This window comes from Orbicella franksi, chromosome 5, assembly GCF_964199315.1.
Source record: "Orbicella franksi chromosome 5, jaOrbFran1.1, whole genome shotgun sequence".
NCBI lineage: Eukaryota > Metazoa > Cnidaria > Anthozoa > Scleractinia > Merulinidae > Orbicella > Orbicella franksi.
Genome location: NC_138149.1, coordinates 19,202,401 through 19,221,539, shown reverse-complemented (window position 1 = coordinate 19,221,539; position 19,139 = coordinate 19,202,401). Strand labels below are relative to the sequence as shown.

At 37.0% G+C, this 19,139-nt stretch overlaps 1 protein-coding gene and 3 pseudogenes across 4 annotated transcripts in view; 2 read left to right on the top strand and 2 right to left on the bottom strand.

Moving 5' to 3' along the window:
* Positions 1-19,139, top strand: part of LOC145487498 (adenylate cyclase type 5-like) — a 219,901-nt gene that overhangs the window by 85,401 nt on the left and 115,361 nt on the right. For 3 of the 4 annotated variants that reach the window (XM_081466304.1, XM_081466303.1, XM_081466302.1), the window contains 3 exons: positions 2,378-2,536; positions 3,234-3,372; positions 9,610-9,671. In XM_081466304.1, coding sequence (XP_081322430.1) covers positions 2,378-2,536; positions 3,234-3,372; positions 9,610-9,671 — 360 coding nt within the window. Of the gene's footprint in view, positions 1-2,377; positions 2,537-3,233; positions 3,373-3,630; positions 3,634-9,609; positions 9,672-19,139 lie in introns of all 4 variants that reach the window. The other variant, XM_081466301.1, reaches the window with a different exon arrangement.
* On the bottom strand, positions 9,679-13,465 carry LOC145487567 (uncharacterized; annotated as a pseudogene).
* Positions 14,355-15,170, bottom strand: LOC145486853 (uncharacterized; annotated as a pseudogene).
* LOC145486852 (uncharacterized) overlaps positions 14,871-19,139 on the top strand; it is a 10,966-nt pseudogene continuing 6,697 nt past the window's right edge.

Below are 19,139 nucleotides of genomic sequence, written 5' to 3'. Positions count from 1 at the left end.
CATGTAATGTAACAAATTATCTGTGTTTTGCAACTGAAGTTTGAAAAAAGTGCTGCTATCCTTTTAAAAAAGTGTTGATGTTCCCCCTCCCCACTCAAGACAATAATGAAAATCAGGTGAAATTGCAGGTACTAGTTTTACTAATTGACACAAAAAAATAACTCATGCATGCCTTGCGTGCCTATGTTTTTTGCATTTGTAGAACGCAGTCCTAATGCAGACTTGAGTCGAGTTTCATGGGACGTTTCACCTTGGTAAAAAGTTTAAAAAAGGATCAATAAGTTTAAAAAACGCGTGATTACTACATACATACATACATACATACATCATTTATTTGTTTACGCAGGTCGGTATATAGGCAGCATAAGCTGATGTGGACCTGCGGTTAATTAAGAGTTACAAAATAAAAAGTAAGAAACCTAATAAACCTAATAATTACAAAAACGTGTAAAATTCTAAAATTCTAAAATTCTCCTATATTTTATGTTATGAAATGGAAGTGGCAAGCCTATTCAGCAGGTGATTAGTTTCTGGTTTTGAGCAAAAGGTATTTAGACTGTATTTTAGCTGAAACAGAGGAAGGCTGTCAGAGACGCTGAAAGTGCTGTTGCAATGATTTTGTTAATAAAAACATACCAAAAATGGTTTTTATGTTACCATTTACCATGTAGTTTTCAGATCTTTATAAATGTGTTTGCTTTTCTGTATGTAAAGGTGAATTCTAAAGAAAGCTGTGAAGAAATATCCTCTCCTATTTTCAGAAAAATGCTGATGTCAGCATTTTTGTTGAGATTCAAGGCTAATTATCTCGAAAAAATGCGTGGCTACCCTCATTTTTCTTTGTGGATTCCGATAGCCCTTGCAAAGATCTACTTTTTCCGCAAGGTCCTAACCTGGCGCAAAAACCTTTGTATTTAGTAGGCACCGTCCTTAATTGATAATTTCCAGTGGCCACAAATAGTTCAGTATCCAGTGAAGCTCAAAATTGAATCAACGGAAGAGTAATCTGAAGCCAAGATCTATAAGAGTAAGCCAGAACTAAGGAACAGCAATGTAAATGCTGACTATTTCTATTCATCAGTGGAAATATTCGAATCAGTTGCCAGTTGCACAGAGTTTGTTTAGGATAAACCACGGATAAACTGGCATGCGAGTGCAAATGCTAGCTGATATTTGTGCTGCTAACTTAGAATACCAGCTGTAACACAGTGTACTTTTAAAAATTAGCTTTTATGCTTAAAATTACCAGTTAAAGTAAAAATGAGATTTTAGCATGAATTTTGAAGGGGAATGTTCTATTAAACTCGTGACTTACCAAAACTGGAGGCGTCACGCAACGTGTCAACAATAAAGCAAGGAAATCAAAATACCCCCTATTATGTGGCCAACTTTTATTTGGCAGCCAGTGGTCAAAATCTCAGAAAAATTGTCAGCTATACACTGTAATAAAAACCTCTATTCAACAGCCACCTCTATTAAGTGGCCGCAGTCAGCTTCTTGCTGTCCCAAGGGTGATTTTGTTTTGTTTTTTGCCTCTATTAAGTGGCCTGTTGTCTTGTCCCCCAGAGTGGCTGCTTAGAGGTTCGACTGTAATCTGCAGGAAAATAGTGGACTTTGTTATTATGTTATATCTGTCTGTAAAACTTCAGCTGTTCACAAAGATAATGATTTCAGCAACAGACAGCTACTTAAGTTATATCACAGGTGTAGAAGACGGAAGCACTCATAATGTTTGATTACTACTAGTATATATATCTAACTCTCACACACACACCCATATTAATAAAGTACAAATATTGAGACTGGAGGCTAAATAACTGGGAAGCTTACGAGTTAGCCTCCAGCTTCATTAAGGTACTACTGAAAATAACAAATCAAGGAGAGCAGAACTAAAAAAAATGAATAAATAAGAAAATAAATGTAGAAAGTAGACTTTAGGACAAGGTTTCAAAGTGTTGTTCTGAGAGCAAATAAAGTGTTAATTTTTTAGAAAAATAGGAGACATTTAGGTTTTTTAAGTCTACTGGGATATTATCCCAGAGAACAGTTGCTGAAAAGGCAACTGTTAAGTTTTCCAGAGTCAGTTCACTCTTATCAGTCTGAGTATTTAATAACATAGTCATCACCATCACACTTGTTGGATTTTTTTTCCTGAGTTGTCCTATTCAGTTGGAACTTCTTTTCTCAAGTTCGAAGTCAAAGTTTTTATTTGTAACATAAGGCTAAAATTGTAGGAAGAATGCTGTGAATATTTGCTGGTATATCAAGAGATGGGAGCAGAGATTAGTGCAAATTTAAGTTTGTTAATGTACATTATAGGCTAGGTGACCATTTGAACAATTGTGTATTATGGAAGTTTGTTTTCTTATAACTGCAGGAGTGTGCGTGAAGCCACAGGTGTTAATTTGAACATGAGAGTTGGTGTGCATATGGGAAAAGTTCACAGTGGGGTTCTGGGTCTTGTCAAGTGGCAGTATGATGTCTGGTCTGATGATGTGACAACTGCAAATCATATGGAGTCAGGGGGCCTTCCAGGGTATGTCCAGAACTCAGTGTTTCATTGTAACTTACTGTTAACATTTTCTACTGTGAGTCTGTATCTTGTGGAGAACTAGTAAGGTGCACCATCAAGGTGTATTTAAATAGGTAAAATTATTTTGGTTTTAAAAGTATAAAGTAATTTTTTTTTCCAATGGTCATATAAAGCAATATTGAAGGTGGGTACGAATTGATGATGTTTGTTCTGGTTTTTACAAACTTGTTATTAATTAGTGTTTAAAGTGCCTATGACCCGTGCTGCTTGTTTAAAAAGGCTGTTCAAAATAAAGAAGAATGGCATTTCCTTTTTCAGAATATCTTTTTTCTCTTTAGAGATATTGACGTTTTTGTACTACGCAAATTAGGAAAATGATGACATCATGAGGTTTGCAACTAAAATGGTAAAATACTGAATAAAGAATATCTCTGGAAATTTTGAAGCAGTGTTCTTCAAACTTGGCACCAGAAGTGTTCATCACGCCTTTCTTCTGTATTTTGAAAAGCCTTTCAAATAAGCAGCAATTATTTTTCATTTCATATTCGATGAATGTGCAGTGTTAGTCATAGGTATATGTTGTACGAAGTGATATTTTTCTTTCATTCTCTCAAAAATTCTTTGTGCCTTTTTGAGTTAAATAATAAGAGAGGCAATTAAAAGTGCTGAATTTGGTGAACTTTCTTCTGTTTCTTGCCAGACGTGTGCACATAACAACTTCTGTACTAAACTGTTTAAATGGTGATTATGAGGTTGAAGAAGGACGTGGCCAGGAGAGGGATTCTTATCTAAAGCAGTACAATATTGAGTCATACCTTATTGTGGCTGAGCACCCAAGGGTAAGCACAAGATAAGAATGTTGGATTTCCATTCAAGAAGAGCTCTAAATACCTATAACTTTGAGGAGGTTGTAAGAAACTTTTATACACAGTTTGAAAAACTCCATATTAGTCAGTTTTGCCTTCCAAAGATCTTATGCCTGTATGGTATTTTCTTAAGTGTGTGAAGTTTTGGTAGTATTATCTAATCATTTGTTTGTATCTCCATCTGTATGTATCTTCATGAATGGCCTTGTTGTTGGATTTTACCTTATGTAGAAGGTATGTTGTGGCCGGTTATAAAATAATGGTTCTTTAACCCATGGAAGCGTGAATGAAATTGCCCGCAACCCACCCCTAATTCCTTGGCTTTTTTTTGGAATATTTCAGTGCGAGCGAAAGCACAAAAATAAACCATATGTACAGTAACCACAGACACAAGATCAGGTTTCAAGACATCATTTATTTAAAGTTGAATAAATGAAGGGCCAAAATATTAAAAAATATTAAAGTGCCATTAACCCCGCAAATGTGTTTTCCTTAAATAAAATCTACTGGTTTCCCTGATTACTTTAGCGAAAAAATTATCTCAATTGATAGAATCCCTGCGTTTCTACAGGTGTTTGAACATGTAATTTCTCTGTTCGCAACAGTGCAAAGTGGGATCTGGGTCGGGCTACTAGTGACATCACTTCGGGAACCGGGCTAAAACACTCGCGAGACTTGTGACTAAGCTTTGAGGGCTGTCAAAACATTTTTGGGTTATTTGAGATTCATATTTTATCAAAACTGGGCAAGATTTTTAAGTGAAAGAACTGTATCATCTAGCATTACAATTCAGAGTCTAGCTACGATCCGGACAGCTGCGATGTATATATTTTTTTTCCATTTCGAAGTGCGGGTCACCAGTGGAGACCACTGCATTGTAATTTAGGCCAGGATCAGGATTGACAATTTGCTGATCCATTTCGGTTATAAAGGCACAAATAATGGCTGAAGAGTTAACTTACAGCTCTTAAAGAGTTAAAAAGATGTCAATGAACACGAAGAGTTGCTAATTTGCCTTTAAGGAACATGCAGATTTCGAAGTGTCAAAACATTTTTAGATTCAAACATTAATTTCCCCCGAAATACAAGTTAAAATGCGATGTAGTCATAGTCTACGCTTGCCTACTTCTCCAGATCAATGATTGAAAATAGTTTAAACATAAGAGATAAGCAGAGATGTCGGCAAACAATATCCAAAGGTAAGATAACTTTTCGCTTCATTATTGTTGACCGACCATAGTATATGCATAGTCAATTACTGTGTACGAACACAAGCTACACAAATTTGCATATTTCGTACTAGTATCATGGAAAATCCTTTGACAAGATATTAAAAAGAGGTTCAGTGTAGTATCAGTAAATGAATGCTTATCTGCTTTACTGTTTACGTACGCTAATAACCTGGGAGTTCTCAACTTATTAGTTTACGTTTCAGTTGACTGACAAGCACATTCTTCTTTCAGCACAACAATCTCTGTCGGTAGCTCTAGAGTCGAATCTTAATCGTTTGTTTCACTTTCCTCATATATTTATAAATGCTTGATCCATTCTAAGTTTGCAATTTAGATATATTTGTTCCTCAAAGACGAAGCTCAAGGAACAAAACAATTCTGTATTCAGAACGGCCATTGAGAAACACGGCCGGAATACGACCTCTAGCATGTGTGTGTTTTTATTCATATTCATGTCTTATACAGTACGTTGACAATGTCAAACTTTCACTAGAGATTAAGAGAAGAAAATACAGGCCATGAAAATCTCTAGTTTTTTACAGTAGCGGCAAACCCGAGATCGAAGAATTCCTCTATGGCTCCCTGGCTTTAGCTTCGCACAGATCAGGCCACTTCTTTGGTCTTTTTCTCGTTTCTGGTCAAGTTTCATCGCGATAGAGGTATTGAATGAAGAGGAATACTATGCATCCTGTATTGCTACTGCCTCCAACAACACATATTCCTTGCATTCTGCAATGATTTTGACACACATATTGCATGTGTGCATATATCCTTTTCAGAAACAAAACTTTGTTATTCCCGAAATGATGTCAGGAGCCAACTCCTCCCATTCTCCACTTTTCCTTGGTCGTGAACATGGAAAAGAATTCGTAGGAAATTAATGAAAATAGCTACAACGATAATTTTTTTGCAGTGGTGATCAGGAGAAAAAGGAAATTTATATTAGCGAAAAAAAGTTTGGGGGTTAGTGGCACTTTAACAAAAAGAACTCAACCTGATGTGTAAAACTGATAAGAAAAACAAGAAATTATATTATTCCTTTATCGTGTGACAAAATGTCCCACAGAAGCTGAGAAAATTGAATATGCAAAAATGAGTTAATTATTGACTTCAGAGGACTAAAACGAAACCAATATACAACAGAATTTCATTCTTGTACTATAACGGCTAACAATGAAATATAAAAATGAAGAACTCATATAAAAATCAATCTGAAAACAAGAAATCAAGTAATTTCTTTGCCGCATGACAAGATATTATGGCACTGCGAAAGAAAGATGAAAATTGTAAACTTGAATCAAAAAGACGACAAAAACAAGCCAATTATTTTGAGATGGGTTGTATTTCATCTGTGTTAAATTAGTGGCCATTTAGTTCTTTTCTTGGTAGTTCTGCAGTAGCTGAGTAAGACTCCAAAAAATATTTCAACAAAGTGAATAAACTAAATAAACAAACTGCTTGGAGGTTGCTGTAATTAAATATGCAGAAATCCAGTGTCCAAGATACTGTTCACTTTTAACCAAATGAAAGAAATGCGTAAGGAAGTTCAATAACAATAAATTTTCATTCACACTGAGGCAAAGAAACCCCTTTAACAAAAAAAATGTTCAAAATTTCACAGACGTGCTTCGCTGCATGACTGCATGTTCAAATTATTCTTCACTCTAAAGCGAAAGCTTTAGTTTTTGCCGACCGCTTTAGCAGTCATTTTAACGCCCGTGGCTTTACCAATTGTTCCAAAAGTTCATTCAACTTCAAAGTAATAATGTACCTTACCATTTTTGTTTCTTAAGTCCAAAAAGCTGCTTTAAATCTGCGATCTGTCGTCAAAACTTACTTCAAAGCACTCCGATCTTCATGTTTTCACGGCAGTTGTAGGAAGAAAAACTTCTTCACCAGAAAGGTTTGAGGACTTTGTACTCCTTGATCTTCTATACTGAGGCCACCTAAACATTGGTTTGTATTTTTTCTAAAACCCAAAGTAGTAATTTCTCTGTGTTAGGAATGAAAACAAGACCTTGGAAGTTTTTACATTTGACCCGCACCACGCCATGATTAAAACTTTCTTTTACTTTAAATTGTGTATTAAAATGTGCTAAAAACTTTACAACAATTTCAAATTGACTCATTTTTCTTCTTACTTGTGTCAGAAATTTGAAGTGGTTCTGCATGAATAGAAATCATTCCCAAACCCATCTGGCATACAGAAGAGATATAATTAGGGTTTAAGCTAGGATTTGATCACTGGTGGACAAGTTGTCACCTTGGCTAGAATTTTGGAGGACATTTTTATTTTTCAGGAATCACCTTTTAGCAACCTCCTTCTGTAAAATGGTAGCGGCTAGGGCTCGAAAAATATTCGAATGCCATCTTGCCCGTTGGGCAAATAACTCTCAAATTTTGCTTGCCCGGGGCACTTCCCAGCTTGCCCAAGTTTTCAAACTCATGAATAATTCATGACCCAAAAATGGAAGTCAAACTACAGGCGTGTTTTAATGTAATAAACCCACCTTAACTGTAGTCCTCTTAGTGCTGATCACTTTCATGTTAATGCCATTATATTGTAATACTTCCAGAACTTTAAACTTCTTCATTCTGCTTTTATGAAGTTGTACGGTTTGTTATAATTAACATGAATGAACACACTGTTATAATCAGATTGAATTTTCGAACATGTTAAAAAAATGTCATCAGGAATTAAATTTTGTCCCACAGCATCTTTTGCCATTGCCTCCCTGTTCAAGAAACAAAGTTTGCGAAGGTGTTGTTGTTCGTTCGTGTACTTACTTCCTTAAGTTCCTGTATTACACGCTGGGTATCTTTGTAATTGTTATTATACAACCTTGAATCAATTTGTTCAATTCGTTGAAGATCGCATTCGACTCCTTGAATGTTCACCTGCATCTTGTCTAGCTCCACGAAATCATTGTAAAGAGAAGTGCGAGACATTTGTAACACACAACTGAATTAACAACAAGTCGCCTTCCCACTTCAGTTTTGACACAGGCACAGTGTTGAATTTGAAAAGCTGGCGAGAGCATACTTTTTCGTTTGAGTGAATCAAAAATAGTTTCAGTTGAGGGAAAATGTCTTCGTTTGAAAGAAACACTATTTTAAGTCATCTTCCAAGAACCCTGAAAGTATTTTGATGACTTACTTAACCATTTGTTTTTTAATAATATGATACTTTTCATTTCGCGCGGCGGCGCATAACTATGTTATCACTAGCAAACTTGTATGTCTTGCCGAAAACAGAGATTTACCTGGATTTTAGCATCAAAAATGCTGACTTCGTTTTCGCGGTACAAATATGCGGCTTGTTCTCGCGTACAATTTCTACAGCTTTAATATATCATTGTTGAGTTAAGTTTTGCACAGAGAAACTGGAAAATGCTCACAGAAAATTGATACAATTTTAAGAAATAAACACAGCATTTTCGTGCCCGAGGCGGCTAGTTTTAAGCCTGGAAGGAAATTTGATCGGGGCAGATTTTGATCACATGCTAGGCAACCACTTCTGAGCCGTGAGCATGTGTCACGCAATCAACTAAACAACGCTATAAATTGTAATTTTCTTCAAGCTTCATCTAAACACTTGGTTACCCTTGAGCCTAAAATTTACCTTTTCTTCTCAAAATCATTATCAAAAATTTAGTCGGCAAACGGCTTGCCTGGGTCCTTTCCCACAGGGCAAATAAGGAGAGAAAGTTACTTGCCTGAAGGGAAAATCTACTTGTCCCGGACGATCGGACGAGGTTTTTTTCAAGCCCTGTAGCCATAGTCACCAAAATCTAAGGGTGCTTTCCATTATGCCAAAGTGACTGGACAGAGACCAGTGGGAATACTGGAGGAAAATGAAACGACAATTTTCGATCAAACCGGTTCAGCGAAGAGCAATGGCTCTTACCATTTTTAAATTCCTTTTCTGAATTTCCTACCTAAGTGAAGAGAAGTAAGGCAATGAACCATTTTGTAAAAATGGAACGGCAAATCTCAGTTGGAATATTCTGACTGGAATATTGGGATCACCTCCAGAGGTGACCCCGAATGCTCTGGTCGCAAGGAACTGAAACAGACCTTTCCATTTGACTTCTGACCAAAAGTTCGGGAATCTTTGGTATAATGGAAAGCACCCTAAGCGTTTTCAAATAGGAGCACTTCGTGCCATTTTACATGGGGCTAATACTGCTGACCACGACAAACCCACATTGAAATCCTTGGAAGAATGTTCCCACGCTGTTATTTTTTGGTTGCAGTTTTTTTTTTGTTAAAAAGTCTTAGCTACTGTTCAGGAAAGTAAAAAAAGAAAAAGAAAAAGAAAAAGAAAAAAGAAACAGGTAAAGAATACAAACATGCAAAAATTTTGGTCGGATTTGTTTGGCTTAGTGATTATTAGAGCATGACTGTGAATTTAGAATGAACTTGAAATGTGGGATAAAATTTATTGCACGTTCTGTGTTTCAGCTTGTAATTTCCTTACTGAACTGTATCTCTTCATGTGTGCTTCCTTCTGAGTTTTTCCCCAAAGTTATGAAGCGGACAAACAATTTCAATTGCAGTGTTGGACTGTCCCAATGGCGTGGCCTAGCTCAAACCCTGTATAATAAATATCTTATTAACCTCATCTTCTTGGTCCATACTTTAAGTTACGGATCCTTGTTTTTCCCCTTCCATTTCTGGCCCGCAGGCTTTGAGCTTTGGCCATAAATCAAAGAGGAAAAGACGAGGATTTGTAACTTACAGTATGGACCTCAAACTCAGTTTGACCAACTGACTGACTGACCAACTGATTTACTGACTTACTGACTGACTTAGCACCTTGTAGATTTTGTATTTGCCTCTTGGTCATTAATTAGCTTGTTGAAATTTCAATGACACAAGTGGAAAGATTTCTGAGTTAGTTAATTTAAAAAGCTAGCATATTTTCAACTATGTTAAAGGTGATTGTAAAGCAAGGCGTCTTTTGCAATATTTCTAGCGAAATGATACCGTTATTAAAGAGACCAAGCAGCAGGATGACACAGACAAGTTAAAGGATAGGTAAGTAACTTAGAAACTCCAAGAATGGTACAGTTACTGTTTTTCCTATAAAACCTTGAACACCAGAGAAAATTTCTGGAATGTGTATTGTGGGATTATGCAATATGTTGCATTATACCATATAGCTGGTGATTATCTTGTGGCTTTGAGGACTAGATGTGATGCGGCAGACAGGTAGACTGGGTACTAGTAATTTCGGGTGATTGTTTTCGGGATAAGGCGGCCATTGCCATAGGGAACCCACATGTTTATTTGAGTACTGCAAATGCTCATATTATGTAATCTAAAACCAGAAATTAAAGAGAAGAATAAACTTAATTGCCTGTCGTCTTCTTGTTAGTTTTCATTCTGCACCATGATTGGTCTGTATTGGAGAATCTTGATTAGGGTCCTGAGTATCGACCGAACGCGGTGAGGTCTGTATGCACGACCGAGGTCAAGATTCTCCCATTCAGACTGACCAAGCTCGGTTAATAAGGTTTTTATTATAAGGCAAATTTGTTTAATGTAACTGGTTTGTATTTAACTCACATTTTGCTTGTGACCGGCAATGAGCTGCACTTAATTCTGCCAAAGTTTACTCGTCCTCTTTACTTTTTTTCTCATCAGGCTTTTTGGCACTTCGATAAATAAATATTGTTAGAAGAAAATGATCAGTATTTTTGCATTTTAGTTTGCAACTTTTTCACCACAAAACATCACCAGTCTAGATAGGAAATTCTAGATAGCTTTCAATATCGATTTCAGCCAATCAAATTCATGAATGTGGTACTTCCCAGTCCTTGTGAGACACAGCCATACATGTATACACCTTTTCATGTTCATTTACAAAAAAATATCCTTTCATTTGTGTCCAAATTTGTTTCTTTATGATCAATATACTCTCATTAACACCATTATGACCTTCATTTGCAGGTAAGGAACGTTCAAGAATAACATTTGCAAACAATACCTTCCTTTGACATTCGTTGGCTGTAAATGTATTTTAGTTTTTGTCGAAATAAAATTTGTCGTCATGAAACTACAATCATTTACATTTTTGGACAATACTTTTTCAACAAAAGACTTTCAATATCACAATTTGCATGAGAACTCACAATTAATTGAAAGGGTGAGTGCAAAACCATACTAAGTGATGATTTGGGTGAAAAAAAAAATTTCTCAAAAGTGCCTAAATTTTCACGCAATGGTCTTCAATGTAATGGAAAAACATTGTGTATTTTTGTTGCTAGTTTTTGCTTCATTTTTGAGTTATAATGTATTCAAAACAAACTTGGCTTTTTCTAGCTGTGTTTTTAGGAGTTTATTTGTTTAACAGGAAACAGACACTCTCTCAAATGAAGCGCCTCATTCTCAGTAAATTGACTGCAAATTATATTTTGAATACTGACGTGGACTTTTTTCACTTGTTTGCAAATTGTTGCAAGAAAATCTGCTTGGGTCAAGATAGCTTTGATTTTCTGGAGCAACAAAGGGAGTGTCTTATGTCAGTAGGATGCGTGAATGTAGCTTCTGTTTGTAGCGTTCGAAGTCAAAATCAAATCCAGCAGTATCAGTTAGCTGTCTTCCTTGTAAGTTGGAGAATAGCATACAAAGCGGGAATCTGGGAAACATTGTTTACATCGGTTGTGGTGACATGCAACACACATGTGAAATTGATCGGGTGTCAAAGGAAATACTATCAAACAGAAGAGATGCGCTGCTTTAGAGCTCTGTCAACTAACAATCAAAGTGTTCTTTTAAAGTACCTTGCCTGCCTGCCTGCCTGGTGGTTAAGAGGCATCATAAAGCCTTGAAAAACCCGTAATTCATTACCACATTTTAAAGAACCAAAATGTGCTCTGATTGCTCGAACAAACTGATACCCATGCAGTCGAGGTATTGTCGTTTCCTTGTGAAATCAGTATTTTGCTATGATTAAAGTGAAATCAACATCTTTGAACTTACGCGTTCTTGTGAAATCAACATTTCGCTGCTTTTGAAGTGAAGTCAACATCTTTGCGGTCACAAGTTGAAGTGAAATCAACATTGAGAAAAAAATCTTTATGGTCAGACGCTGACTTTTCAACATATAAACACCTAAAGACGCCGCCAGAGGAAATCAAGTTTTTTTGCATACATTTTATCTTGAAAACAAAGCAAAATCAGGGCTTGAAATTGTGACTCACTGGTCGCCAATGCGACCAAAAATTGAGCACTGGCGACTAAATTTTCAGAACTGGTCGCCAGCTGGCGACTTGATCGCGTTTCGTCTGATAACTAAAGAAAACCACGACACAACTTTTGTTTTTAAATCTTTATATTAGGAAATCAATCGGATGTGGTAGCTAGCATACAACTCAGCTTTCTGTTCCCAGTAAAATAATGTCTGAATATTACAAGATAATCGAAAAATATTGAATGTATTTCGACACGTCGATACCGCGTTCACAGCGCGCCATATTGTTTCAGTGGCTTCTTCCGAAACTGGGATCGCAGGCGCACTTCAACACCATGTGCTTTTCATTTGCCGCGAAAATGGTGGCAGATATACCAATCAGTTGAAGGAATTACGTGAGTTTTTACGTGTGGGGTATTAAGATTCAGCCAAAAGGTTAATCCAAACTTTGAATCCGTCATCAGTTGTTGATGTAGGGAAAGCGGATTTCACCAAACTGTTGGCAGCGAAAAGGTGTCGAGGAAAGCAAGTCGAAAATAAAGAACGGCATTTCGAAGAAGTAGCAAAGGGAAAATATGCAAGGACCCGTGTTTGTCTCACAATGAAAACCACGGACTTAAAACATTTTATGCTTCGCTTCATTTAAAATGACTATGGAGACAACCATCACCTTCGGACCAGATACATAGTACCTGGGAACAACGGTAGCTTTATAACTAAGTGTTACTCGTGCTGTTTCTAATTGTTTTCGCTCTTCAATTGTGACTTTTCTTGCGTGCAAAGTAACGTATAAAATTGTGTTCTTGTGGAACTTGTATATAGAATAAGTTGGCGACCAAAATTTACGATCTGGCGACCAAAATTTTTCTGTTAGTAGCCAGCTGGCTCCCGAACGAAAAAGTTAATTTCGAGCCCTCAAAATCAGTGGCATAAATACAGGACCATGTTTTTCTGTTACATTGAAGACCACATTCAAAAATTCAGGCACGTTTGAGAAAAAAAAGATTCACACAAAATCGTCACTTAGCATGGTTTTGCACTCACCCCTTCAATTGCAGTATTATTCTACAACCATATCCATGAAGGTGACAATCTTTAGTGCAGTGAGACAAACATTACAGCCAAATTTATTTTTGGAAAATAAAAATTTTATCAAATTTGGCTGAACGATTTATCGCTCAACTGCCTCACTATTGAGGCATCGTGACAAATATGTTTGCATGAAATGATACCATTGTCCACATTTAGCTGCCGTAATGGTACCAATATTTTGTTGTAGGGCTTGCTTCTGCAACAGCTGAGTGTGATAATTTCCCACAGCAAGCTTCTTCTCTGTTATTCATCTGTTCCTGTACCTCAGGACGGCTGATGTCTGCTTTGATTGCCGCTTTTAAGGAACGTACAACTTGTTCTACAATGTTGAAGAATGGACTGTAGGGTGGTAACTTTTTTAGTTCTGTGTTGGGACTGGGAATAGCGGGGTTATTGTGGGCTGGCACTCTGTCATAAATGAAGATAACATGTTCGTCAGTAACGAGGTGTTTGCCAAGAAGTCATCAAATCTTTGCACATTCATCCCACCAATAACTGCAGAGTAGAAAACCAGACCATTGGTGGGTGAAACGGCCATTGTGACAGTAACATTTCTTCTTTGCTGACCACACACCTGTCTGTTGGCCCGTTCCTCCAGTGTTTCAGCCAGAAAATTTTACCTGAGGGCCAAAGTGGCCCCTGAAGATCTTTTTTAGGGGCCAATTTTTTAGAAAAGGGGCCAATAAATTGAAAGCTACAGAATGAAAAAAATGCATCAGGGTACCAAGGAAAATAAAGCAGTTTATTAGGATCTATGATAAAATTTATAGTAAGTGCTTTTCGAAGTGTTTCTACTCAATAAAATTTCTTTTGAAACAGCTACTATTATGAAGGATCCGTGCATTACAAGAGAACAATCCTTAGGCAAACATGACGTAGTCAATGATCAAGGGTTTGCAATGCATTATAGGGCGATTTCAAACATGGTCAGCCATTTGGAAGTTTTCCGATATGAGAGAATCAATACAGCAAAGCAAAAGCAAGGATTGACTTTTCTTATGATGAATGTGTTAGAAGCAAAGATCTTTCAATATGAATTTCTTGAAGGTCATAATGTGTGACAAAATAACCTTATTTTGTGTATAGTAGGTCCACATCAGCCCTTTGGCTGCCAAATCCCCTCTACAACCCACTTATCAAATAAAGTTTACTTACTTACTTTACTTACTTACTATTGATCGTCAACACAGAGAAATGTAGTCTCCATTATGCCATATTATGGTGACTAAACCAGAATTTTTGGTCGCCAAGGATGAAATGTTAGTTGCATTGGTGACCGTATCGATCACAATTTCGAGCCCTGGATGACTTTTATAATATTATGACTGTGTTAAGCCTGCAGTCTTGTAAATAGAAAGGGCCATACTGGCCCTTTTTTCGTTTTTCTGGGGGCCATCTCTGATTGTAACGCAGGATTCCCACAATGACGCGCTCTAGCGGAAACACTGTTCCGCTCTTCTGTGACTTCTTGCAGTCCAAATATTGTAACCACATTCGTCTATGAAAAACACTGGCTCACCACAGCATGGCCCATGGACCAGTTGGCATAGTCCAGTCGTTTCTGAATGACATCAGGACAGTTTCTTACCGCAGGAACAGGCCTGGCCAATTTTACATGAGACAACATTACTCCCAGAGTTCTTGCCACAGCGTGGTCGCAGATTCTAGGTTTTCAAAGAAGTTGTTGTCTCAATTCTTCATCAAGCTGTGTTAGCGTCAGTAAGCAATTTTCGCTCAAAATTTTGTTGAGGCAGTCTCTCATCTCATTATCTACCCTAACATTGTTTGGGCCTCCACATGGTCTTTCCGCGATTCTGCCTTCCCTTACATATCTCGACACAATACTTCTGGCTGTGGATCTGTTGATTCCAAGTGTATCTGCAACTATTAAATAGTCTTCATTGACATCTTCAAAGGCCCTGATTATCCTTTCATGATGTTCAAATGGATTCTATTCTTCGTGGCATTCCTGAGGAAATCTAACTGTCACTGTCACATGTACACTGTATTGCGCCCTCTGAGTTGTATGCAAAAGGTTCGTATGAGGCTGAATTTATATCTGCAAGGGGAGAATTGTGAAAATATGACTTTAAAAAAGTACATCTGGTCCCTTGTTCTATAATCAAATTTTGAAGGAAAATTGGGTGAGATATCTCTGTTCAAAAGAATCACGCTAATGAGGTATTGTTTAATGTTAGGTGAAAATATGGTAATGTTTTTCTCCCTGCACTTAAGATTGTTACCTTCATGGATATGGTTGTATAATGATGCAATTGATTGTGAGTTGTCATACAAATGGTGTTATTGAAAGTCTTTTGTTGAAAAAGGATTGTCCAAAAATGTAAATGATTGTCGTTTCATGAGCACAAATTTTGTTTCAACAAATATGAAAATACATTTACAGCCAATGAATGTCAAAGGAAGGTGTTGCTCATCTTTTTATGATTTTAAATGTTAATTCATATGCAAATGTTATTCTTGAACATTCCTTAAGTACAAATGAAGGTCATATTGGTGTTAATGAGAGTGTATTGACCATAATGAAACAAATTCGAACACAGATGAATGGATATTTTCTGTAAATGAACAGCAAAAGGTGCAATAAAAGGCAGTTATTTTCGCTTATTTCCTAAGCAAAGGAACAGTTGGGCAAGAATGTGTGACAAACGTGTGTCACTTGGTAATGCAGTAAATTACTTGCTAGTTCTGATAGAACATGTAATGCTGGTACTGGTACTGGTACTAGTTATAGTGCTGGTTCTAGTTAGGGTGTTGATCCTTGCACTGGTCCTGAATGCTTGAATGGCAGGGGGTTGGGGGAATAGGTATACATTGTTCAACTGGCGCCCGTTTTATGAAGCTCAATTTGGCGTAGAAATGTTACCTTACACAGGAAAACGTGCATTAGCCCCTATCTGTTAAACAGGCTAAAAGAAACGGATGATAAACGGATAATAAACGGGTAGTAAACGCCTTTAAAAGCGTTAAAAAATAGAAACGTTTTAATGGTTAATAACGGTTAGCGAACATTTTCGAATGGATGACTGAAAGCATTAAAATGGCTGGCAAAAATTTTCGAACAAATAACTTCAAGTGTTAAAACGGCTAGCAAAAATTTTGGATCAGATGAGTTGAAGCGTTTAAACGGTTAGCTGATGTGTTGAAATGGATGACCTCAAGCATTTGAACGGTTAGCCAAACTTTTAATTCAAACACTCAACTTTTCGATCAAAGGGTCACTGACTTAGCACACGGTCAGTAAAAGAGCGAACCATAAGTGCTTGAAAGCAATGAGAATGATTCTAATTAATGATCTGTAAACTGGATATACATTATAATTCAAAGCAAGCAAATAACTACTTATGGTTGGAAATTGTCTCTATGTCGAATTGTCAAGAAAACAAAAACACAATTCTGTCCATGTTTGTTTAATTGAAGTCATCTTATGCAATGCCAATGCAATCCAGAAACATTTCCAACCAAATTCCGTTGATATAAACAAAGTAATCTCTAGTCACGAATTATTTGAAGGAAACATGATTTACTATCGATAAAAATACTACACAAATGGTAGATGAGCGAGTTTGTTCAAGAGCAGAAACACATTTGTGCTACAATGCCACGAATTGTTGCGCACAATTCACACGTGACGCGAGTGAAAAACTTTTCCTGGACGGGGTTGGGGAAGTTTGCTCCTAGCCTAAAATGTCACTTGGACGGCCCTTGGATGAAGATCAACGTGAATTTCAAACTAGAAATATACTGTCCATGACCTCAGTACGATTTAACACGAAATAGAATACAGGGGACTGATAAATGGAAAAGTATGTTACAATATAATTCTAACACGGTACACAAAGTGGCACATCTTGTACCGTAGTTTTACGTGAATTCGCGTGACCCAAACACAGCTGTTCTTGTTCTCATTTGACCAGCACTGTTTTTCATTGCGATGTTTTTGTTTTGATAAAAGAAGGAAATAAAAATATGTACTAAGCAAGCTAACTTTAAAAACTCAACCTGCAACAAAACATAAGAAAGTTGTAAATCGAGCATTTGCGAACAAGATGCCAACTTGATTTATTTACAAACATACCATGGCTTTCTGTTCGGTTTGACTAATTGTTTTACCGCCCCGTTCTGCCTGTCTTCCAAACCCTGTAACTTCTGTTTAACGTTGTCTTTGTCATTTTAACAGTAAGCTGAAAATGTTTGGTAAAACATTGTTATAATGGTTCCAAGACTTTCAAAACGGATACGGGATAGGCTTCCCGTTAAAACAAATTCAAAGATTTCTTTATGGATTGCTTTTGCCCCGTAAGGTTATTCCCCAGTATTGCATTGCACATCCCTACTGCGCATAATTTCATGCGTGATTAGCACACACGCATTAAAAAATGGCGGCTTTTTCTTTACAGCTGGACCTCGCCACAGAGGTTAATCGTCATTTTCTTGCAAATGAGTGTGGTGACCGATCATTTGCAACCCTCCATACGAAAACACGTCTTATCCACAAAAGTGTTTTGAAACGCTTTGAAACCCTTTGGAAACCCTTTTGAAACGCTTTGAAACTCTTTTGAAATGCTTTGAAACCCTTCGGAAACCCTTTTGAAACGCTTTGGAACTCTTTGGAATGTGAACATGTTGGAAACCCCTTCGAAATGTTCTGAATACTCTTTGAAAACCCGATTTGAAAGTGTCGGGGAAAAAAAAAAATTCTCCTAGTCTGCGTTTGCTGGTGAATGCACAACAGCACTGCATATTAATTTTTTTTTTTCAGATGTTATTTTGCTGCATGACTTGGTACTGATTTATTTATAGTTGTGGAAAGATCAAAAGATATAACGTATGTAAAACTTCTCCTAAGTTTAGTGGCGAAAATTGCGGACGTTTGCAAATGTAAACGCAAATAGGTTATTGTTTATGTGCGAGATCAACGACACGCATCATTTGCATACCGGTATTTGCGTGAGGTGCGACCTTTTCTTTTGAAGATTTTGTTTGCTACTGCGTAATTCTGCCTACGTTTTCTCTAAACTAATTCTCAAGCTTTCCGAAGAATTTGAAATTATGTTTTCCACTTTAACTGTTTACTCGTTACAAAACTTTTGCTTTCTTGCGAGAAAATGTGAAACATGTCGGCTTTTGATCCCGCTAACGAACTATTTAGACTCTAATTTGTTAAAGGCATTGTTAGTTCGGTTCGAATGGTTTTTGTTCCTTCTTTTGATTAATTTTTGCTGTCCATGTAAAGTTATCATGAACAGGCCAACAATCTGCTAGTGATATCCGTGAATGAGTGTTTTATTGCTCTGACCGGCAATGCACATTGTGTTACAATCACAATGAGAAGATCACGATTTATGGAAATTATAATCACGTTCGCAGAGTCTCGTTACAGTGCATTTGAAAGGTTTAGGTCTCATTTGCACATTTAGCAAAGCAACACTGTTGTATAAATTCCCGTTTCAACTCTTCAAAAATGACATAAATGGATAATTAATCCAGACGGCATTGCATGTTTGCTGCGTTGTCGAGTCCAACACGTGATGAAATGATGATTTCTACACGTGATGTCACAGTGTTTAATGTTTGTTTTCACTTTCTCTTGAAATAATCTCGCCTTGAATTGAAAAGTGCAAAGTGCATCATAGAACACTTGATTAAACTTCCTATTTATAAGCAGAGAGCATTTCACCTTTTGAATCACTGATTTATCCCAAGTAGAATCGGAGAAATTTATTTTTCATTACTAGCCGTGATGCTACAGGAGACAATACATTGTAAGCCAGTTAACGGGATGGACGTGGAGAGAAAAACTTTCGCTGGCAGAAAAACTAGCTAAGAGTGCAAAGCACGTCGTAGAACACTTGATTAAACTTCCTATATATAAGCAGAGACTATTTCACTGTTTGAATCACTGATTTATCCCAAGTAGAACCGGAGAAATTTATTTTTCATTACTAGCCATGATACTACGGGAGACATTAAGCCAGTTAACGGGATGGACGCCCAAAGAAAAAACTTTCGCTGGCAGAAAAACTAGCTAAGAGTGCAAAGCGCGTCATAGAACCCTTGATTAAACTTCCTATTTATAAGCAGAGAGCATTTTGCCGTTTGAATCATTGATTTATCCCAAATAGAACTGGAGAAATAGCTTTTACCTTTTTAACTGTGACAGTACCTGACAGTATTGTGTTACCACTCACGTGCCAAAA